Source organism: Topomyia yanbarensis, chromosome 3 (assembly GCF_030247195.1).
Source record: "Topomyia yanbarensis strain Yona2022 chromosome 3, ASM3024719v1, whole genome shotgun sequence".
Classification (NCBI taxonomy): Eukaryota; Metazoa; Arthropoda; class Insecta; order Diptera; family Culicidae; genus Topomyia; species Topomyia yanbarensis.
The window spans coordinates 347,439,054-347,464,262 of NC_080672.1; the positions used below are offsets into that span (position 1 = coordinate 347,439,054).

At 36.2% G+C, this 25,209-nt stretch overlaps 2 protein-coding genes across 3 annotated transcripts in view; one reads left to right on the forward strand and one right to left on the reverse strand.

The window, feature by feature from the left end:
- The window catches only part of LOC131692928 (uncharacterized), a 125,647-nt gene that overhangs the window by 80,727 nt on the left and 19,711 nt on the right, over positions 1-25,209 (forward strand). The window lies entirely within an intron of this gene.
- LOC131692940 (lysozyme c-1-like) lies at positions 11,493-24,180 on the reverse strand. 2 transcript variants are annotated; one of them, XM_058980359.1, is made up of 5 exons: positions 23,893-24,180; positions 21,932-22,278; positions 21,725-21,847; positions 11,941-12,258; positions 11,493-11,877 (listed from the first exon to the last, which is right to left on the reverse strand). In XM_058980359.1, the coding sequence occupies exons 4-5, from the start codon at positions 12,242-12,244 to the stop codon at positions 11,738-11,740; spliced, it is 444 nt and encodes a 147-aa protein (XP_058836342.1). In that variant the 5' UTR covers positions 12,245-12,258; positions 21,725-21,847; positions 21,932-22,278; positions 23,893-24,180; the 3' UTR covers positions 11,493-11,737. The 2 variants fall into 2 exon arrangements, with proteins under 2 accessions (XP_058836342.1, XP_058836341.1); XM_058980358.1 differs by lacking the exons at positions 21,725-21,847; positions 21,932-22,278 and having other exon boundaries at positions 23,893-24,175.

Below are 25,209 nucleotides of genomic sequence, written 5' to 3' on the forward strand. Positions count from 1 at the left end.
TTTCTTTTGTAAGAATTGAAAAACTATCAATTGTATTTACGAACACGGTATGAAACAATTTTGAGCGGCCTAAAAGAATCATTACCTGTGCCAAAAACCGTACTTTATATGATGGATATACCAGCAATTTCACACGTGCGTTATTTATTGCTTGAGCTTGAGCTTGTGCGACCACCACTCCTCGCTGCTACTCCGTTATCGATCTGAACTAGCTGAAGTTGCACAGAGAATCAGCAGATAATTATGCTTGAAAGTAGCGAAACATCTTTCAATGTGCAACTCCTAGTAATCCTAAAGTATTTATTGACCAATACCAGCGCCAGCCATGCCCGAACGTAGATCGCGGAAGGAAAGGGAAGGAATGGTTAGTCCAATACTCGCTTTTGCTACTTACTTCTAATTTTCCTTGATTTTTAAATACTTTTCTATATAAAAATCCACTTAATAAATTTTCTATTACGATTAGAGCTATGTTCACCTATTAAAATATGTTAAGATATGTCTAAGGAACAACCTTTGATGATATGTGGACATGTAGGGCCTATTACATCAGAGTGTAAGTGATCTTAATGTAGAAACATAGCAAAAACACAATATATGATTGGAGACACCTCTAAATCGTGTCCAAATTAAGTCAATTTTGGCAAAAGCTTTTAAATTCAAATACATTGTACAAAAATTACCAAAATTTTCTTCACTAAGTAGAAATACAGCATAGTGCATATTGCATTGACTTGCTAAACCGAACCAAGTTTCGATTTCATTAACTCTCATAGGCCTAATCAGAATTCCTTTTCTTGTGGGACATCACGTAGGACTAGGGGTTTGGCAAGAAGCACAAATAGTGTTTTCGTTTTTTGAAGCTAGCGTCAATCCGACACTAGCTTAGTTCTGTCACTACGTTTGTGTCGCATTCTGATGAGACAAAGTCGAAACGCAGATTCCATAACTAATTTAATCTACGTACAATAAAGTATCGAGTGATCAAAGTCACCCCGGTTTATGGTACTTCACACCGAGAATAACTCCTATAACTATTCATAACCAATTTGCATATTGACTTTTCTCTACCGATCTCGTACTTTATCTGAACCTCTTTATTTTTTTACTTAAAACGTTATTTTTAAAATGTCCACGATTATGCTTTTATATTAATTAATCAACATCCTAAGAATTTGATAATGTCAAAAAATTCAAATTCTCTTGTGCGAACTGAAGTCAAAACACTATTGGAACTGCGTGCTAGCACTACTTTGAGGTTACGAAACGCTAACTACCTTGCAGGAGAATGATTCGTGATTGGGATATTTATGAAGCAGTTCACAAGAAAAGTGTGACTAAGTAATTAAATATGTCATTCGTGATTTATACATTAGCCCAAGTTAAAAATACTTTACTGTTGTTAATTATGAATGAAGACCAGTTCGAATATATTGCTAAAAGAAAAACAAAGACGTGATTATTATTGCTGTACTAATACTGAAGTTAGCCTTCCATTGATTTTTCTTGCGAAAAATTCATTCAAAAAATCCAACCTTTGAATCAGCATTGTAGACTGACCTACTAATTTAAAAGTTGTTTTCAAAAATAGTGATAAACACTATTGCTGAAACATACTGCCAACTTAAAATTCACAGTCTCAGCGAATGATAACTAAGTTCGCAAAAATTCTCGCGGACTCAATTCTCAAAACACAGCTGCGCGAATCACACGACAGAAAAATTCGCCGCTTACAGCCTATCCACTCTCGGACAGGTCTCCTTTTTGAGGGCAGCGGTGGCGGCAAATGTGCAACATAATTCCAGCTCATGTGAGTGCAAATTTTCAATTGCCAACATCGCCATTTCAGAGCATTGATCGTCAGTCTTTTACTTTTGTCTGGTCTCTTTTTGAAATTTGCCGTTCATTGCTCAACTTGGTGATCGACAAGTTTATCCCCATAGTACGCCGGTCGGGTGGTTTAGGTTACTTCCATTTCGAGAAACATGCTGCAACCACAATCGTTCGTAATTTTTGCAATATTGTGAATGAACGCACATCCAAATTCGTAAAGTTCCCTTGAAAATCTCCATAATTAATGGTCGTTGCAACCACAATCACCACAACCCGCTTTGAGGTGCGCGTGGGTAGTTTTCACTAGGTATGAGGCACTAAACTGTTTTAAATTCATTGATTCCGTGCAAACTCTGTGATTTTACGACGTGGGCGAGGTACAACAGAAGATTTTATTACACAAAACTATGCAAACGAGTGCAAAAATGCCCTCTAAACGCTCCGGTTGAACTGTAATATGAGACTATTGCACCGCTGAGATTCATCATCTCATAGCCAAACAAAACGAAATCGAGACGTTTAACGCTGGACAAATGGATACGGCTGGGTGAATTCATTCGATTTGGTCACGTCAGTAGACGTAAAAAGAAACATTCAACTCAAACCGACATCAACCAGAGATGAGTAATGTGATCGAATTGCGTTATCTTTTTTTTAAAATGTTCGAAAGTGAAACAAACTAACAAAGCTGAACATACTTTAGTGCGGTGTTCCGCTGTCTAATCGTGCAAACACAATTATCTTCATGCATGCTTAACTGAATTCTAGCCGATGTGCTAGTTTTGCGATGCTGATAGGTACAAGCGAGTTTGTTCTACATCCGGTGAGTAATTAACGCGTCGGGCGTGTTCAGGTTTACCCTTTGTGGAAACTAATTGTGTATGCTCCGCAAATTATTCCCACGCTGCAAACTGTGTCTAGTAATTCGAATCAATGTCCGCGAATTTAGGTAGATGTAAATATATAAGATGTATTAAGTCGTTTGATAAATGTGATAGAAGCTAGCTTCAATCGCACAGAACAAAATCTTCTCGGTAGCCAATCCGACCAAAATTAACAGCACGACGCCGATACTATCCATATCTCTCTACGTTAAATGATGTCACCTCGTCACCACTCATTCAACCCATAAAATAAAATTCGGAAACACTCGACCGCGATTATTTATTCATGATCCAACGTCAGGTTTCAAATGTAAATTAGCCAACCATGAATGGTATCAGCCCAGACCCCGAAAAAAAAACAACAATTGAATGAGTTCGTCAGTGAAGTCGACAATGCAAAAAAAAAGTAATTTAAAAAACGGAAAGGGTTATACCTACCCACCTAAAGCCAAACTCGCTTGTTCAAACTGAGCCCGTATTACAATAAAGCGGCAGGTAAGTGTGCCAGAAGCTTGATGCAGTAAAATATATATATTTATAAGTTTGTGCATGTTGTGATCCGCCACCGAAAACGGAAATCGTTCTTCTTACTGTCCCATGTGTAGTCCCAGCTTTCGGACACGTTGATAGTTTCTTTGTTCTGCACCATTGAGTTGATTTTTTGGCGGTTGGTGCCGTTACGGGAAAGTGGACAGTAATTCAATTCGTCTACATTCATCAACTTTAAGCGGAAGTTGACCGCGTAATAATGTTTGTGTTACCTACAGCAAAAAAAAGGAACTCTGTTTTGGAAAGAATTGTTGATGGGTTAGAGCACTGTTGAAGGGAGAGATTCCGACTTGAAGATATGAAAACCGAAAGGCGGTTAGATATTCTAGGGCGAATAAAATATAACATTAGAACGAAAAACTAGAACTAGGTAAGCTTACATGAGCATAATCAAAATGAAGGTGAAGAAGCCTTTGCCAGCTAGTTCCTGTTAGAATCAGGTGGAACACCTGATTACTAGCGATTTTTCTTAGCATCTCTGGTGGGAGCGAAACTTGAGCATACCAAACATGCTAAGAAAATCGAAACGTGCACGTCTTATTAGCAAAGAAATGTATATGGGTTGGTCTTACACGCAAAATAATTTTATCTATTTGTCGTAAGGTGCTCTAAAGCATCGGTATTTTATGTTGAAAACACTCAACCATTGAGGATGCCGTCATAATGCACAATTTCATTATGTCAGTTATAGTATGCGGTTTCATGAGGAAAGCTTTTTTTTGGATTTTTGACATAGGACTAAGAGTGGTTAGATTTAAAATACTTATAATTTAACCATTTCACGGTAAATTATCGAATTTTTGGAGCATATCGATCAGAAATTATTATTAAAAACTATTCCCATAGATAAAATTATAAATGTTGATGTTATGGCAAAATAAGAATAAGTAGGTATAAGCCAAATGAGACGGTGCCAAGTCTTGTCATAGCGTCCATGGCCTGCAACCAAAACGTTAGTATCCTTTAAAGTGGGACAAAAATTAGATTCCTGCTCCGAGCAACTTTTTGGGTACCATTTAGGTCCTAGAACAAGTGTGCAAATTGTTATCTCGAACAGCGAAACCATTTTTTTGCCCACTATTTAAAATTTACACGGGATTTGGGGCAAATTGACTTTCACAGAAGAAATTCTCCAGAAGTTGCATATTGCGTCCAAAAAATATAACGTTATTTGATTTTATAGGGAATTTAATAAAGAAACAAAGTCTTGAAGACCACGAGACGATCCGACGCTCGTGGAAAAAGTTATTAACCAGAAACCGATTGATGCTCTGACGATTGATAACACTAGTTTACAAGAAAAATGAAGCTTCCAGAAAAAGTATTTTTTAGACTAATTTTGGGTCGCTGAACACGAAACCAATATTAATTTTTTTGTTCAAAGAAGCGATTTTGTGATTTTCTCAAAAAACTCGTTTTTGAGCACTTTTTGTAGTATTTAGTCAATATTTCGTGTCAAAATTATTAAATTATTTTCGTCAATATGCAGGTTGAAAGATGCCGAGATGACCTTTCCAAAAACTTATAATATGTGTCGATCATATGTACAATTTTTAGTGCTTCTAGCGTCCAAAATTTAAAAAAAAATGCATTTTTGACCATTTTTAAAAGTTACTCATTTTTCAATGATTTTTTTACCGAAAAACAATTTTTTTTTCGGAACTTTTAGAATCTTAGATGACAAATAATATGTTTACGTTAATTTTAAGCCTAATATCACTAACATCGGATAGAAAATGTTGATGCTATGGCACATTGAGCTAAATGGAAATTTTATGATTTAAGCGGACCCTGCCCCGGTGCGGCGGTTTAGAGAGTGTAGCACTGGTCTCATAAGCCAGTCGTCAAATAGTCGGGTCCCTATCGGGAAGGAGTCTCAGTGGGATCGTAGCACTAGCCAGGTAATATTCTGTGAACTGAGAATCTGCTGTGAAGCCTGTTGAAGCAGAAGGCTAAAATTCCTTTAATTCGTAAAATATGTACTCACCACAGACAAAACAAAACTTTTCCAACGATATACCCACATTTTAAAAAGAGCACTTAAGTGTATTTTGATTGCAGTTGAAAACTGGAAAATCCAACCAGCGACAATCGTATTTTCTCTGGTTCCAAACATTGGAATCACGTTGAAAGTAGTGCGCTGTTTTCGTACAATGATGCGCTATCCAGCGCACTACTTCCGACACATGGATTAGCACTAAACAGGAGAAAAACGGATTGTCGCTGGATGGATTTTCCAGCTTTCAACTGCAACCAGAATACAATGAAATATCCAAAACCATTCAAATGCCGCCGGATGGATGGATGCAAGCTCGAGAAGACAGTACCCAACACACACAATAACTATCAAGTATAGAAGATTATTTCAGCCGAAAGCAAGATAGTGCGAAAAATAAAAAGTTACAATTTTCACTCAGTGCTTCATACCATCTACATTTTTCATCCGACTTTTGTGAGCATTGGATTAAAATTTATGCAAAAAGATTATTTATCTCATTAGATTCTAAAAGAATTTTCTTCTTTCCTTGATTTATTATAAAAAATTTCCTAGAAATATGCATTTTTTTTAAAAAAAAAAAAGGTCGAACGTTAGACTTTTTTTACTTTGGTCGATTGTAATCATAATAAATGTACATTTCTCGACACACATACGTTTTCGGCTTAAAATCCAACTGTCAAAATTCTCTTTGAAAGGAAGTTCCGGACAAACCGTTACTGGCTAAACGTAGTTTATAGCAGTTAATGCAAGAGAAAGTTTTTTTCTTTTGTTTCCTATAAACATCAGTGATTGGCGGGTAACAGTCTGAAATTTCCTTTCAAAGAGAATTTTGACAGTTGGCTTTTAAGCCGTAATCATATGTTTGTCGAGATTTGATCTACGCATATTATACATTTTCGGAAAGGGCACATCAATACCTTTCGAACTGTTCCTATTTGAACAAGATATTGACAAATAACTAAAATAGTGCCCAAAAACACCTTTTTCAAAGAGATCTTGAAAATGCTTCTTTGAAAAAAAATGGACTTGGTTTTCGTATTCAGCGATCCAAAATTAGCAGAGGAAACACCTTTCTTCTTAGCTTATCGCGATTACCTTCAAATTGTTAAAATCTGTGCAATTAGATTCCGAAAATATGAAAAATTATTTTTCTGTAATAAAATATAGAGCAAAAACAAAAAAGCGGAAGCAAAAGCAAAACATTTTTTTTAACTCGAACTTCTTTGAAAGAGATATAGAGTATTATTTTCGTATTCAGCGACCCAAAATTAATCTAGAAAACACTTTTTCTCGTAACTTCATTTTTCTTGTAAACTAGTGTAATCTTATTTAAGACTAAAAGAGATATGTGAAAAACAGAGCAATTTTCACTCGGTGCCTAATAACATCATCAGTTTTTGTCGGATTTTCGTGATCTTAGGCTTAAAATTCACGTGAGAACTTTGCCTGTCACGTAAGACTTTAAAAGATTTTTTTTGCTGATTTATTTTTTATGAAAAACCAACCAAAAATTAGTAATTTTACCAATCACTACTTTTTTTGACTTTGGTTGCTCTTAACCCCAAATTGTTGATTTTTTATCCTAACATGTTATACACTTTTGGAATAAGCACATCAATACCTTTCGAATGGTGAGTCATTTGTGTTAATCGGAAGATTTGTTCCTGAGATATTGACCAAAAACTGCAAAAAGTGCTCAAAAACACATTTTTTTTAAAAAAATCCCCAAAACGGTTCTTTGAAAAAGAAAATGGATATGATTTTCGTGCTCAGCGACCCAAAATTGACTTAGGAAACACCTTTTTTCTTAACTTCATGCAAATAACCCAAAATTTGTAAACTAGTGAATCTGTTCATTTTTTATAGCACCACTGCACAGTGGGACCAATCTAAAACCTGTTTTAATCCACCTAGTGGTGCAATTGCGCCTTTCTCAATTATCCAAACTATGATTCATTAGCTGGTTTTGTTCAATAGAATTGTGGAAATATCTATTACATTCTTATTTCACTTAGCACGTATCCCACGATTACCACGAAAGTAGACGCAGACTCACTTTAAAACAAAAGTATAGGGGAGACCGGAACTAGTTTGCGGTGTTTTCAGTTTCCATTTTTTAACGCTTTGATGTAGATAGATCTTGCAAAATAGAACATGCGGCTGTAGCCAACATCCCTGAATTTTATCAAAGTGTTTGTTGCATTGTCTTTCTTTTTATAGACAAAAATGTATGACGCAGAAATCCCACCAATTTACCCCGGCTCAGGGATAAGTTGGCGGTATGTAGGAATATGCCAGAAAATGGAGATTCAATTATATCAAAGGTTCGTGCTGAATGTGTTTTCAATAAAATTGTATATTAACGACAATTGCCAATATATTTCAGTCTCAATACCCCGGCATTTTACTTTGACGCGTATTCCATATTCAAAAGCACATTTTCAAAATTCTCCAGGCGATTGGCCGAAGTAAATATCCCCTGCATTGACGAGACACACAAAGTTTTACTTTGGAGTGAATTCCTAAAATAAAATTTTTTGATGACTATATTTGTACTGTAAATAGTAGCCCCAACTTACCCCGCGTGCGTCACCGCCAACTTACTCCAACCGCATATTTTACAAAAAACTATTTAAAAATAACTTTAATTCATGGATAGATTTATTATCTATACGGATACTAAAAGGTCTTTTTACGCACTATCGTAAAATAAAATCAATTGGGAAATAGATTTAAAATCACCCTAAATAACACAAAGTGTTTAAAATTAAAAAAAAAAAACTTGGTATGCTCGAAAAACAATATCGCCCGGAACTTTTACAAAACAAAATGTTTTTAACAAAAACACATTGGATAATGGGTTTGACATAACTTGAGGTACACAATGAGAGGTAGCGCTATATGTCTAATAGAAACGAAGACAAAGGGATTCCGCCAACTTACCCCAACCACCAACTAACCCCGGCCTCTCCTAATGTTAAATTAACTTAATCAACAAGAGTTCAATGTTGCCTTCATGTGATTATATTGTGAAATGTTGGTGGAATGGGTTTGGAAGTGGAGCGGGTGGGGGTTTAGTAAAGTGGGAGTGGAGGATGCGTCAGAAATCTTTCATTTTTTTCGGTATACGGGGTGGATGAAGGAAATGCGGATGTGGGGGTGGTCCAAAGGGAGAGGAGTGATGAAGGAGCGAGGTGTGAGGGCAAGGGTGGGGGAGGGGGGTAGCTGTGCTGTTTGGCGACACAATACTCAACCGCAAATGTTGCCTTTCATTTGAGACTTGGTTTGAGAACATCGGTTTAGTCATCACCGAAGAACCCATGTGACTTAAATTGTGGAATATGCCCGGAATCCGCGATTTCCGGAATCGTCGATAGTGGAAAATATATCCAAAGAATGTTTGATAGGCAATCAGTGATCTTGACGTGTGAATTGAAGTAATTTGGTGACCATTTCAATAGTTTTTAGCCTCTACGGTGTTACGATTGTACTGATTTATATGGGAAATTCCAATGTAACCTTACTAATTAACCTGTAACTCCAGAACCAAGAGTCAGAACCTAATGAAATTCAGCAGCAGTCAATGTCATTACTGTATCTTTCATTTGAAATCAAGTTTGTAAAAATTGGTAGAGAATTCGTTGGGTAATAGGTGTGATATTAGGTTAGAAACATGGCGAGTTCCCCGGAGACATCATGAACCATCATAGGTGGCCAATGTGGTCAAAGCTGCTTTGATTTATCGTTAGTGATCCAGACCCGCAAACTAGAGTAATGTTGAACCCATTTTAATATGCTTTACATCATTTGGACACCATAGTGTGGCAGTTTATATGGGAGTTTGCTGTGTGACCGCACTCTTCAACCCGTAACTCCGGAACCGGAAGTCGGATCAACCAAAAAATCAATAGCAGCTTATGGGAGCGTTATACTTTTCAGATAAAACTAAGTGAAAATCGGTTCAGCCATCTCTGAGAAATTTGTGTGAGTTTAAATGACACACACATACATACACACACAGACATTTGCCGATCTCGACGAACTGAATCGAATGGTATATGTCATTCTGCGCTCCGGGCCTCCGTTAAAAAAATTTCAGAGCAATTGCAATATCTTTCTATTGAGAAAGGCAAAAAATCGAAAAATGCGAAATCGGTCAGTCCCAAAAATTCAATTCTCATAAAAAAAATTTTTTTCGAGATAACATAAAATCTCAACGTTTCATGCATTTTAAAGATGTTTGGCATCAAAAATACGAATTCGATTTCTGAAATTTCATGGAACCCCCCCCCCCCCTTGAAAAAAAAATTGTTTTCCAACTTATATGGGAATTTCATATGTGACCGAACGGTTTAGTCTATATTTCCGGAACCATATAAGCGATCCGTACGAAACTTTATGGCAATATGTGGGGAAATTATAGCCATCATTTGGGACTAAATTTGCGAAAATCGGCCCAACCATTTCCGGGAAACTGATGTGAGTTCGTTAATTTTGAAAGATGGCCGCTTTTCCCGGGCACTACCGGAACCGTCTATGGTGGTCAATGTAGTCAACGAAAATTTGGTTGGCCGTCGGTGACCTAGAACAGCTAATTTAAGTTGTTTTGAGAGACATTTTAGCGAAATTTTTACCTTTTTTGCTTTCATGGGAATATCGGTTTGAATCGGAATTCGCTCTATGATCGCACGCGACAACCCGTAACTCCGGAACCGGAAGTCGGATGGGGATGAAATTTAATAGCTATTTACGGAGGTGCAATACCTTTCATTTGAGACTAAGCTTGGTTGAATCGGTCTAGCCATCTCCGAGAAACCGATGTGACTGTTATTCTTAATTTAGATACTTCCGCCGGGGCTTCCGGAGCCGATGATGGAGGCCATTGTGGCCAACTTTGAATGGATGTTAGTGACCTTATACTACAAATCGAAGTAGTTGTGATCATATTTTGGAAAATTTTTCACATTTATACATTCATTGCAGAATTTATTAAAATGGACATTTTCTGCGTGATCGTACTCATCACCCTGTAATTCCGGAACCGGAAGTCGGATTCATTAGAAATTCAATAGCAGCCTATGGGTACGTTGTACCTTTCATTTGAGACCAAGTTTGTCAAAATCGGTTCCACCTTCTCTGAGAAAAATGAGTGACATTTTTGGTCACATACACACACAGACGCACATACATACACACACATACATACACACGCACAGACATTTGCCGAATTCGACGAACTGAATCGAATGATATATGCCACTCGGCCCTCCGGGCCTCCGTTAGCAAGTCGGTTTTCAGAGCAATTGCAATATTTTTCTATTGAGAAAGGCAAAAAGGTAGGGCAAAACCTATTTGAGGTTAGATGACATTTCAGAGCCAGCATTTCTTCATAGTATATGTTCACAATTTTTATTCTGCAACTTTTTAAATAGAAAGAATCCAATGAATCAATTAATAATGTTTTAGGATGACCGAAAGTTTTTTCGCCAACTTGCATTTCCGTGTAGAAATAGCGCAAATTATGCATTATTTCAATTGTAACAATTAGCGTTTGTTAAATTGAATTAAAAATAATCCGGGTTTCTTGAACATGTGACTTTCAATCTTGACAGAATATCGCATTAAATGACGGGAATTATACAATAGTCTGTAAAGCGTATCGATTGTCTTTCAAACTTGAAACTTTTCTCGTATTAGACTACATCCAATTTTGTTTAGTGAAATTAATATTTACTTAAATAAGCCATGATAATCAAAGGAGCGGCATTTGCGCTCTGAATGTTTTAACTCTATGAGATGAGTAACACGATTAGTTATCCATGGGGCAACATAACAATCAGCCTTATTATATATTATATATTATATATTATATATTATATATTATATATTATATATTATATATTATATATTATATATTATATATTATATATTATATATTATATATTATATATTATATATTATATATTATATATTATATATTATATATTATATATTATATATTATATATTATATATTATATATATGATATATTATATACTACATAACTGATCGATTTTTCGAGCGAATGTGACTGGATCAAAACCGACTTTATTAAGAATTTAAATCACATTCCATCGAAAAAGCGATTCGCATAGTGTTAAGTAAGGCTGAATATTAGTGACTCTTCTATTAGAACCACATCTAGGGCTATCACATTGTTTTGTATAGAGTAGGAATATTTGTGAATATATATTTTTTAATCGTCATTGTAAAATAAAACATTTTAATTTTGTCTTCCAATTACAGTGAGTTTACAAGTTATTTTCAAACTTCTTAAGTATCTCGAATGCCGAAATGAAACAGTCGACTATTGTTTCGATGTAAAGGTACTTTATCACCAATAAACGTAAATCATTGATTAAAAATAGGAATATTTTTCTATCACATGAATACATATAGCTTACTGTTAGCAAATTACTGCACAGCGCCAAACCTAAACATTGCAATTGGAAATATTGGGTAGTTCCTTGCCCTTGCACTTCTTCTGCCAAACGTTCCAACCATTGAAGCCGTACTGCATCTGGATCTTCTTGGAACAATCGATATCGTCGCTAATGTTATCGTCCAGTAAATCTAAAAACCGGTCAAAAACAATACGATTATTTATTATACTCCATCTGCTCCGTATCCACTCACCTTCACATTTCATATTACACTTGCCACCCTTGCGTCCCTCGCGGCACCATTCCTTGCTGTTGATCTGGAAGATCCCGAAGCTGCTGGTTAGATTGGGCAACTTTGTCACTTTGGTTGTGTTCATGCCACTCTCTGCGTTGGCCAGACAGATCCAGTTGCCGTAGAAGGTGCGCGAAATACCATTCTTGCCCAGTTCCTTCGCCAGTTCACATTTGGTGAAAATCTTCGCTTCGCCCACCACGGTGCAGATTATCAGCACAGTACACACAGTGGCTGTGATAAATTTTGGATGATTCAGAGGCATGCTTTCTGCAGGGGCTGTAAATATAAAGAACATTTACTGTGATGTTTAACTTAGATAACTGGAATATTTGCAAAGTTAATTAATTTCGGAAATTTTCTTCTATTTGCAGGTATGACCAACTTTGATATGCATTCCTATGTGTTCAATTTCAATAATATGGTGAATATACTTTTTGTACTAATTCCCTTATATCTTTTTGTGGAACTCACTAACATGTTAGAAGGGTTAGTTTTGCTATTATTTAGTAGAGCTTTGGACTGCGCAAACTGAGTAGATACTGAAAAATAGATCGATTTCTAAATATTTCTAAAAACAGGTAACAATAGACCCATAATGAAATAATATCAAATCAATAAGCTCTGTTCTGAACTACCGTACTAAGAAAATCTGAAGCGAACAGTTAGCATCGAATTTAAGATTTTAGATTATTCTTGAGAAAATTTAGATTAGGTCATGGGTAACAATGAAAGATTCTCTTTGGTTACAATCTGTTCTGTTCATTACTTTGGTAACATTCTGTTCTGTAACTCAACTCTTTGCATAATATTCTAGTAAAAACCGTCGGCTTTAGATATGTGCTGGAAAATCAGTAAAAAGTGTTATAGTGACGTCGTAATAATGGTAAGAGGAAGCAAACAAAGAGAAGCTCTCAATGTTGCTTAGGTCTTATTGAAAATTGTTTCTACAATTAGTCTGTTACCGCTAATTATCATATTATACTTTTAAAGCCGACATACCACCTACCATCTTGTTTGCAAAGACAGTTTGCTTAAAAGAAATTTTAAGGGATTTTACGATTGGTTACAAAAATTGGTCAACTTTAACTTTACGCATTTTGTTTTCATCGTACTTTAAAAAAATCTGCGCGCCCCTCATTTTAAAAACGCTTTTAATCCACCTAACAGTGTGATGAGACATTTCTTATAACTCTTATCACTCTCTTCGGATATTATATCGTTTGAGAACATTTAGAACTTGATGCTTCGCGATGTTTTTGATAACACATACTACATGGGATTGTGGCAGGACACAGAGAATCGCTCAAATCAGCATAGGACAACATCAGTGCTAGAAATCTCAAACCAAATCAATGGGAATGCGAAAAAATGGCCCATAAAATAGACATACAAACGAATTATTGCTAATGCTCTGTTAATAAAATATCTAAATTCCTCAATCAATGCATTGTGGTGGGAAAACTGAATTTTCCTAAAGGGGTTATGTATATTGTACTGAGCTAAAAAAATCGATTTTTTTTTGAATCGAAATGAAGTTTATACTTTACTCAAATTTCCAACGCTACTGAGACATAAAAATCAACGCTTTTTCTGGAAAAAAACGATACTAGCAGTGACACCATTCAAAGAAAATCAACAGTATATATTTCCAGACTTGGTTTTATTTCCTATTTAAGAACTATTGTGTTTTTTACATCCTAGATTGCATGATTCAGTGATCGAAACCCAAAACTTCATGAAGTATTTGAAATTATTAAATTAAAATTTGTGTTTGCTATTGAAATTGACAAAATGATAGTATCGCCTCTTTGACGATTGTTTACTTTTTCGGTCCCACCTATCAGCATTGAAGTATCGCCCTTACGTTTTTTTACAATGCCAATTTTACAATTGGTGGGGGTTTGATCTTACTGTCCAAACGGCATAATTCCGAAACCGTAATTTTTGAAGTTTTAAAATTATGCAGAATTAATTTGTCAGAAAATAGTAACTGAGTTCGTGTTTTTAGCGAATTTGTTGAGACTTTATTGTAGTCATGAATATTAACCTGAAAAAATTCACCATAAATACTTCTTGGACGATATACCGCCAAAATTATTATATCAAATGATGCGCTGTTTAACGTTTGTATCGAAGATACTAAACCTCCGAAATTGGCGGTTTCAAAATGATGTTATCTTGACCTTAAATTACTGTTTTTGAACATTTGACCTATACATATAATTAGTAATACAACAAAAATCAAATTTTCATCTAAATCGATCAGGACCTGCTAGAGTCGAATGGAAATCGTCATTTTTCATAAATTTCTCTCTACATTCGGAAAGTGTTATCCTCGTTATTAATCATATTACTTTTTCGTCTCAACTCGACGCATTCCCAAAATAAAAACCTGTTTTAATCCACCTAGTGGTGCAATTGTGCTTTTCTCATTTGTACAGACTACGATTCCATGGCTGGTTATGTTCAATACAATGGTGGAAATGAATATTACATGTTCAGTACGATTTGCACATACGTACAATGGATCGACAGCTACGATCTTGAGATACTATGTGATACTGAAACATCGCTTGACCGCCGCTGGTTTCAAGCGATGTTTCAGTATCACATAGTAAGATCCGGGAGGTCCGGGTCCTGCCGAAAATTTTCAACTTGTTAAGAAATTTTAAACTAGTTTTAATTTTAAAGTAGCAACCCCTCACTGCATACTCCCTCCGGGCCGGTATGATTGACGATTTTTAGAGTGATTACATAACCTTTCTATATGAGAAAGGCAAAATGTACCAAAGTCCAAAAAAATCAATTTTTGTCAAACATTATTTTTTTCGAGTTTACATCAAATCTCGATATTTCATGCTTTATAAAGTCATTTGGCATCAAAAATACAAATTTGATTTTGAAAATTTTTTATTTCAGTTTATATGGGAATTTGCTGTGTGATTGCACTCTTCAACTCGTAACTCCGAACAATTGCAGCCGATGGGAAGGATGTACCTTTCATTTGAGACTAACTTTGTGCAAATCGATCCAGCCATCTCTGATTATCAGAGGTCACATTTTTTTCCACATACACACATACATACACACACAGACATTTTCCGACCTCGACGAACTGAGTCGATTGACATATGACACTCGGCCCTCCCGGTCGGGATTAGATTGACGAGTTTAGAGTGAATGAGAAAGGCAAAAACATTTTTAGCAAATGTTGAAAGTTATACATTTTTTTGGTGCGCAGTTCTATGTTTCATAGACATTAAATCAATTTTAACTTTTTAAATAAAGACCCTTATTACAGTACATTTCTACAAAAACGAGCTCAATTTGAAAAGAAATCTGAGGATTATGATTGATTACAGAGCTCTGGAATTTTCTATTGGAATGTTTTCAGGCAGGATTTTGATATTGATGCAATTAGACAACTGTGAAATCAAGACCAATAGATCAGTTACATATCAGGACCCCATTCCGATAATTTATCAAAAGTCCTCATGATGTTTACAACCATAGGATATCAATTTACGGATCAGATAATTGTTATTGTAATATTGAATTAAATTAGTCTGCATCAATAAATTTTCAACTTCAATCCAATTTTTTTTTTGGGTGTGGTGGGGGGGGGGGGGGAGGTTTATGGTGTTAAACCCCAAAACCTTCTCTTGGCTACGCCGTTGCTTGGAGTTATTTATTTCGTTTTTCGTTTTCCGATATGTTTCAGATCGATCCGATGGTCATGAGTAAGAAAAATTGCAGTCAGAAGGTTCGCACAAATGAACATTTTTGCACTGATAAGTTATCAATTTCCTTCCAGACAACTTGGAAGTGTTCGGTGATTATTTCTAGCGATTGTAGATAGAAAAATGAAATACAAAATTCGTTTTATCGAAGTAATGTTTGGCTTATTTCAATGGATTATTACTATATTGAACAATAAATAGGCGACAAAGAGTAATCAACAAATAACAAGCCATAACTTTTAAAGTATTCAAAATAGATATTTGAAGTCTACAGTAAAGTTATTCGCAAAAGTAAGAGCTACAAATTTGCTGAAGACATCATTTCGATATAATCACTTCCAAGAAAATTTGTGAAAATATCTCACTCATAGGGGGATTAATCAGCAAAATCACAATACCAAAAGAAAGGGCATATTGCCTCCATTAAATTCACCGAAGATACTGTTGGCATAAAATAAGCCGTTTTGGCGTTAAAAATAGATTACATGTTTTTGGTCATATTTCTGGCAATGGGAAATGATAAAAATCTTTCGTCCGCATTTAATGTTAAATATCTCTTTTGATAATAGTCTGATTTCAACAATCTATAGCTTGTTCGAAAGGTATTCATTAAAGCTATCTAAAAACATATAAATTGTTAATCTATGTTGTCAATTTCGGCAGATAATTCAAGAAAACTGCAAAAAACGCCATTTTTACGCATTCAAACATTCATATCTTAGAAACTAAACATCAGAATCAAAAACAAATTAATAGCGTTCATACTGTTTTTTAGTTCTTTCATTTAAAATTGGTTTGGATAAGATCGGTTCAGCCATTGCTGAGAAACACGAATGAGAATTTGTCCGTTACATACACACACACACACACAGACACACACACACACACACAGACATTGTCCCAAATCGTCGAGCTGAGTCGATTGGTATATAAGACTCGGCCCTCCGGGCCTCGGAAAAAATCTTGAAAGTTTGAGCGAATTCTATACATTTCTTTTATAAGAAATGTAAAACGTATATGTGCATCATGTCTATTGTTTGATTTTGAATTTTGCTATTCGTCATTTCCTTAACCTTCCGGTAGTCGCGCTAGTGCACTGAGTGCACGCTGCTCTGAAAATCTAGCGAAATCGTCTTAGAGCAGCTGCGGCTGCTCCATCAGTGAACCATTTGCGCGACTTCCGGAGGGTTAAGCAACACAATTTTTCTGTTCTGTTTAGGCCGGATTTGACATCTTGTCCTTACAGAAAAAAGGCCATGGAATCCAGGTATTGTTCAATTGTTCCTCCCAACACGCCAGAGCTCCGTCCAATAGAAAAATATTGGATAATCATCGAACGGAACATCAAGAATACGCCAAAAGCGAGATGCGGTTCCAGGCGAACTGGCGTTCTGCAGCGAAAAGAGTGATCAAAGGCCCGGCAATTCGCATGCGCTAAAACGGAAGCTTGAGTGAATATTTTTCCTTTTTTTATGAATTGAACTTGTTTGTTGTTTGTTTATTTAAGACCTCAACCTTAAAGGTAAATTCGCCCGTGAATTGAACTTGTAAAAGAAACATGATTTGATTTTTTAATAAAGTTTCACCAATTTGCACATCGTCTTCTTTGACCAATTTAAGATCATGAAACCCTTTAAGTTAAGGGAGGGGGATCCGATTTTAACCGCGTAACTGCTCCCCCTAGCAACGCCCCTGTTCAAGCTAGAATAGAAAGTCAAAATCAGAATGTTTCATATTGCTAATTTTTGTCAAATAAATATTTTTCCATGGTTAGTTATGTTCAATATAAATTGAATTGTTATTAGATATGGCCCATATATAAAGGAATCGCCCACACCAAAATTATTTTTTTTTGTTCTAGTTTATTGGACACCGCTAAACGCATAAGAATATCTGAGCCGTGGATCTTTTATGTTTTTAACAACTTCAAAAATTAAAAAATAGCACAAAGTTACTGCATGTCAGTCGGGTGTTGATGACTCAGCTTGATGCTGCGTGTTGAGATCATTTTTCTTGGCGGTGATGCATTAGCTGCGTTGTACACTGCGACTTTAGGATCAGTCCGTCTGCTTTCTCTCGTGTTGTTGTTAATGTACATGACGTCATCAGTAATACATTCGTTAATGGTTTTGAAAATATTCAGTACCGCATTATGGTGATGGTGGAATTGCACAGCAGATACTTTCGCTATGTTGAGGTTTATGTTTACTTTCAAAAATTACTCCATTTCATGACATCCCGATAAATCAACAGCGATACAGTTTGACCGCATCAAGTAATAAACTAGTTTTGATTTGTTACTTATTTTTGTATATGAAATCACTCACCATTTCGATCTGTTTTCCCCGTTGGATACCACCAAAAAGTGTCAAATCTTTGAAGGTATTATAACATCTACTTGTTATATTATGAAATCAGTTTAGCGATTTCCGTGATACATAAGATCTGCAAAATGCCCGAAACACACGACATTCTCCCCTAGGTTGATGGGTTTGATGACATCACAAAAACAATATCAAGCTTATTTCGAGCATCAGTTTTAAAGAACCTCTGACAAACAATTGCTTTAAGATAGTAATTGCATGACGCCTCGATAGTGGTGCATCGCGGAGATCGAGAGGGATTGTGCCTCTTTTATGTTTTGTGTTTTTCATACTTTTACAGCAGCCCATTAAATAAATGTAAAAATTGAAGCCGATTAGTGTTAGTGTAGTAATAATTGTCGTTTTTTATACTAGTGTACAATTGTTTTGTGCAAGTGGTTTGTCTATCTGTGTATGTGTTTCGTCTGAGTATTCGTGACAGCTGAGTCTGAATGGATGCAGAACTGGCGTATATGATAGAATAGTGGGTAATATATTGTCTCGCATGCAATTTCTCATTCCCAGGATTGACTGGTCATATTCGATTCGATTCATTTTTTAAGATCTGATTGGATAAATTAAGGTAGGATGAATTTACCGACGCACGCAAATCATCGTTTCCCGGTCAGCATAACAAGATAAAATTCTAGCAAAATGCAATTGTCGTTAATGGTAAATTAATTTCGTTTGCTGGCATTTAGACAAGTTCAAGTTCAAATATGATTGCATGTTACATGTCCATATTAACTTTTGAATAGGACTAATAAGATTTGTAAACAAACTTTTGTTTTGCCAATTTCTCTTAATTTGTTAAAATTTCAACACATTTGAAATTGATTCTACCAACGGTAAATATGTTGATTCATGTGTATTTTTTTATGTAATTCAACTCGGCAGCGGAATAATGAGCGAAATAAGTTTGTTTACAAAAATCTCATTAGCCCTTTTGAAGTATTAATATTGATGTGTTCTTTACTTCTATTTCATTTCTAGTCTGGTTTTGTTGTACTTCTATTAGTTTGCTTTTCCACTACTCATGTATTCCAAAAATAATATCGTCAATTCATGCATTTCTAATTAATCTTTTTTTCTCTATTCTGCATGTTGTTTTCTTTTATTAGTATATCTTACATTGGATTCATCCAATCACAAACACAATCAATATACAATTTTCTCATATACACTCACAATCTTTCACTCCAAACGCTCGTGACCTTCGCGATAACACAAACGTGGTCACAAATGCGAACATGCAATTTCAATTATCCACACATATTTACAACCACGATCTCGCCAGCTTTAAATATCCTGGTAATTAAGTGAACGTTTAGTAGTATAAATTTACAAACGCGGTCTCATGCACCGTCCGCGCGATTATGAATCTGTCATGTCTGGAAATCCCTACCATCGGTCCTAGCAGTCTAGACTCATGCTTTCAATTGAACCAATCAAAAACATGTCGCTCATATCCATTAGACAACACGACGACATGACCGAGAACTCTAGTAATATGGGGAACTCTCTTCTAGTATCTAGCACACTGAAAATCAAGCATCAGATTCACGGTCCGTGCGATCATTCAAGAACACATACGAATAAGCAAACGGCCACACGTTTATAAAATCGAATTCAGCCACGCGGAGCTACGTACACGCTAGCAGACGCGACATACAAACATTTGAGCTTTGTCCACTCAAAACCGTGATCTCCCAAACATGAAATCACCCTGGTGATTAAGTAAACTTTTTAGCATTTATAAACTCATAAACCCGATCTCAAGCGCGGATCTACAAGCACATGTATTCGCGCGATCATAAATTGGTCTCGTCTAAAAGGCCCTAGTGGCATGCTTTCAGTTGAACCAATCTAAAAAATAACGCTCATATCCACGAAACAATACATTCCATGGCGACATAACCGGGAACAACAGTAATATGAGGTTTTCACTCTTTTCTAGTATTTAGCACGTTAACATATAAACGCTTAAGACCTTCGCGATAATCTACCCACAGAGGTTCCATCCCGGGAATTCATTTCGCGGGAATTCCGGGAAAGGCTTTCCCGGGATTCCCAAATCCTAGGAATTTGTGTCTCCTCATTCCTGGGATGCGGGAATCCCGGGAAAAAGATTTTTTAATTTATTTCATAAAACTTTCCTTCCAAAAAAATCTGCAGGCAATATCTCGACCGGCAAACACTTGGAGTGAGTAGTAATTGTAAATTAGACGTTTTCAACTTCGTAGCATAAGTGGTGCGCATGATATCTTCGCAACCGATGATCCAATTTACGGATTTTCAAATAGTTCTTTCTTGTTTTAATAACTTTAATGAATGTGTTTGAAAATAGAAATTAGTTGCAGATATTGGGCTGATTTCTTTGAAAAATCGATTAGTTTTAATTTCAGAAATTCGGCTGTAAAGATATCAAGCTTAACGCAATCGCTATTTGGTCCGTTCATCGAAAGCATATTTCGTGAAGTTCAGAACGCCGTATCTGTCAAATATCCTGCACATCCAAATATTTTATTTTTTTCCCGAATCACGGGAAGCTGAAAACCACCAAAACCCTCGATCTCGCAAACATGAAAATACCCCGATAATTAAGTGATGTTTGTAGCACTAATAAACTTATAAACGCGGTCTCATTCAAGCCGGAACCTACAAACGCCAATGTTCGCGCGATAATGAATAGGTTGCGTCCGGAAATCTCTGCCTTCGGTTCTAGCAGCCTAGATCCATACCTGAAGGTTGGACTAATATTTTTTAATTTTATTTTGTATATAGAGGTTTTAACCTTACGGTCACTCGCTTCTTTTCGGTTTAGAGAAATCTCCTTTGGAAAAATATAACTTCATGTGCGGAATGATAATTGAACCCGGGTAAGCTGCGTAAAAGGCAATCGATTTACCAACTACGCTATGCCCGTCTCCAGTTGGAAAAATAATGACGCTTATTTTCACGTTCCATGGCGACATGACAAGGAACTCTGTAGATGTGTCAAAAAAGCCAGTTTTTTTTATTAAATCTGCAATCGTCCACCGACAAATTTGCATTGACGAATACCTCCAAAAGTGATTTCTTGAGGCCTCATGAGGCTCGTACACTAGCTTTGTACTACTTTTGCTTTCCCAAACAGTGATAAACATTTCAGCACTTCAGAACTTCACTCTGTCAGAAAATGAACTCCTGATCCTTTCTTCAAAATTATCCAGTGCAGAACTCTGCATCACTCTTTCGAGTTTGAACCGCTCATATGGTGGTCGGTCTTTGCCAGTATTGCTCTTCTTCCATCCATTCTTCTTCTGTGCCGCCAATGGATCAAAAGCCCTTGTCGTTGTGTTTATTATATTTATTACGCATAATAAACATGTTGTCTGCAATTTGGCATTAAACCTAATTATGGAAACGTGTCTAATAGGGAGAGTGGAGATGCCAACTTGTCATTAACATTTTGCAGTGAATTTCTTCACATTTATTTGGGATATATTTTATATTTTTTGTACGCTTGCTTTATACTGCAAACTTTGGAAATGACCATTGAAGTGTTAATAAGAAGCAATACTCCCGATGCTGGTTTCGAATTATCGGAAATTGATCCCGAGCGACTTTCGTACACTTTGTCTGTAGATGAATAGATACCTCTATTATATTCCACGCGGCTTTATCCTTTTATGTAACGCCCTGCGGAAGAATTATTGTTAAAATGCCTATTCGAACGGCATTCATATTTCTACTGAAGGTCGCACACCTTAAAACTTGGGCCTAAAATGAAAAGATAAAGTGTGTGAGTACTTAGCTAAATCACTATATCTACCAAGATAAATCATGATTCATTTCCCTACTTACTAACAGCAATCCTATCCTGCGACACTTGCGGATGATGCAGAGAATTCCTCGGTCATAATAGTCACAAGTGTTGAACTAACATTCCTTCCCATCCCAAAATTGACCTGCATGGGCGTGGCCATCTACGTTATTGATCATACTGTAATTTTAGTCTCTTTAGGTTGCACGTTGAGTATGATGTACTACTCCCAAGTATCATACAATTGGTTCAATATGTAATTTCAACAGGCTTTGACCAATCACGGGAAGCTCACGGGCCGTCAACTAAGTTAAGCTAAGCTTTTATTGCTTTTCTTTATATGATAAAGGCAAACATGGATTCGTTGCTACATCTCTCGCGAAGCGTTCTGCAAAACAATAATGAACTAATGAGTTTTTAATTTGGTATGTTTAACATTCTATACAATAGCAGAAGTTACTAATAAATATCTTGAATCTAGCCATTTCACTGAAATAGAGCTATCATGTGCCATAAATTTGTTGCCGTAAAATGTGGAAAATCCCCGTCGGAAATGTTACTTATTGTCGTTACACATCAACACCTTTATTGGCACCCAGTTTAAACTGTGCATACAAAAGTATAGGGGAGGTGGGCCTAAGTGGTACGGTACCCGTTCTGCACCTTAAGATTTAATTTTTGATTATTGTTTTGAACTACTTTTTCTAAATTTAATACGCTGATCCAATTGTGCTTGTTTCATAAAATTCACATTTTTACTTTTATATTGTCAACTAGATTCAAAATGCATTGCATTCAATAAATTCGTACTTCTGGTCAATTCAGTTTGATATTTTAGCTAGTGGAAAAAGTTTTAAGGGGTTTCTTATGCAGAAAATATCGTAACACACACATAATGAAATAGTTACCGAAGCTTGAGTGATTTTTCTTGATACAGTTTTGTTCATATTGTGACAGCTGGCTTAACAGATGGACTGCTACTGAGAAGCATGCGAGAACAAATAAAAATAAAACAATATTAATCAATTCATATTTGGAACATATTTCTTCGCATGGTTTTCCATTGTTCGATGAATTAACCGCCAAAATCCACTGAACCGTCACTTGTCATCCCATTAAATAAAATAGAAATGTTTTCTTTTGTTTTTCTGATATCTACACGTGGTAAATAACAGTAAAATTCGTCCGGGTAATCTCGTGAAAATGTAATTTGATAGCTGATCGACTCGGTAGATTTTTCGCTAAAACCTTGTCTGTCTTATCCATTATGTCTATTTTAGACATAGGGTGATGAGCCCATTTTCGCCATGTTTATATTATCACCCTACCCATTTGAAGCTGTTGGTTAGAGCAGTGTCTGCCATCTTTGTTCAACGCATTGAGTCAAATGGTAGCGCAACAATAGGGGCACTCGATTCGAGTTTTTGTTATCCTCAAACACGAGAGTTTCACTGTTTTCAGCGCATTTGTGCATTGTATTGGTTGTTAACAACGAAGCAAAGCTGTTGATGTCAATGTTTAGGCATTCCATTGATTGTAGGCCAAGAAATTAATGAATTAGTAAGGCACCCTTCTTAGTATCGTAAAAATAGGCACTTTACCCTACTTCTCCTACAATGAAACTGTTAGATTCGGTGACAAACAAGGGAGCTTAGATTCGGTGATAAACAAGAGACTTCACACACTCGGAAGTACACAGCAGCAGTTGGATGCTCGAGGTGTTTGCTTCAAATCATGACCATAACACGAATTTTCAAGGTGAAACGAGGACAGGAATATTCCAATTCGAGTTTTTGAAGGTACAGCGTTTCAGTGTCTTTGACGTGACAATATACATTACGTGTGAATGGATAAGTTAAATCAATTCCAAAGTTTGTTTGAAGTGGTATAAAACAGAGTTGAATATTCATTACACTCAAGTTCTGTTTTGCACTAACCCCATCAGTCAGCGGAAACCTTGCTTTGGATTTGATCAGCTGTAAATTTCGGGTTTTCCCCATACCTGCACTCCGTAGAACTCGTTCCTTTCGTTCAATATAATGCACTAGATCCGATTGCACCGATAATTACTTCACTTCTGCAGATTGATCCTCAATTTCCATTGACTTTTATTCCACTCAACCGGTCATTTCAAGTGGCCCTATCATTGGCCCAAACTGTCCTGCTATGACGGTGTCAGCGCTAATGTCTACGACTACGGCCCTAATTACAAACTGGCGCACGCAAACAGCAGTCCCTGTCCTGCCTGTTCAACTCGATCGAAAGTGGAGATGATAATGGCTTTGGTTTAGTTCGTGCGCACTCCCATCGACAACAGAGCTCCCACCAGCTCTCGCGCTCTCGCTGAAACTTGGAGCCACAACCACAACTGACGTGACGGCTATCGTCCGCGGACAGACCAGCATGCGTAATCAACTTTGCATTTACTTTTGGCCCTCTCTTGTATATTGAATCTTATTTCTAGTCTTAAGATAGCTGTAAACTTTTTTTTCCTTTGTAAAAAAAAAATATTTCAACATTGTAACCTCCTAGTTTTAAGATATTATGTAAAAACATAAGCATTTGGCACCACCAAGCTAACGCATTTGTGCCTATCAAATAAACGAAATGAATAAAAAAAAAAAACTTTGCATTTCGGTTGAGAAGATCGCGGTTACTCAAAGCGCGCGCGTCTGCAGAGAGAAAAGCGATCGGGAGAGGATGGACTTGGACACCAACCAGTTGTTGGAACATGAACACAGAGACTGCTTTTAAAATCATGTGTTGTTTTTTGTGTTTGTCGTGTTTCTCGATGAGTATTTGTATATTTGTTTACGAAAGATCATTTTGATGTTTAGACTAACGAGCGTTTATTAATTGCATTCAATACAAAGTACGAAGCCAGGTGATTTTATAAGTTTTTGGTTTAGGATCTAACGGTCTCTCTAGGCCGTCAATAACAATTATTATGTAAGATTTTTTGTCATTTGCGCATCAGTTAATTCAGATATTAAGGAAAACCGACTATCTAAAAGTCTAAAAATGTATTTTAGATTACCTTTTTAGCATAATAAAACCAGGACAGTATTTTAAACTTCAAAATTTGATTAAACAATTATATAGTCTCCATGGTATGATTGTTGGCTCCTAAAAACAACTAAATGGTGGAGTTAATCCTGATAGCTTGAATCGCTTCTGTGCAAAAGTTTTCATGTTGCATGAGCCAACATCTACAATTCCTATCGGCTCAGCGATAAGAAATTTAAAATAATGGACTTTTTGATCTTTCTAGATGCCCAAACAAGTACCAATAGGATGGTATCGCTAGTTTGTCTTGTAC

Excerpts from the sequence above, each read along its gene's own strand:
- LOC131692940 (XM_058980359.1), bottom strand. The coding sequence starts at position 12,244 with ATGCCTCTGAATCATCCAAAATTTATCACAGCCACTGTGTGTACTGTG. Across the intron at positions 11,878-11,940 it reads GTGTAATATGAAATGTGAAG|ATTTACTGGACGATAACATT; the intron begins GTGAGTGGATAC and ends ACCGGTTTTTAG.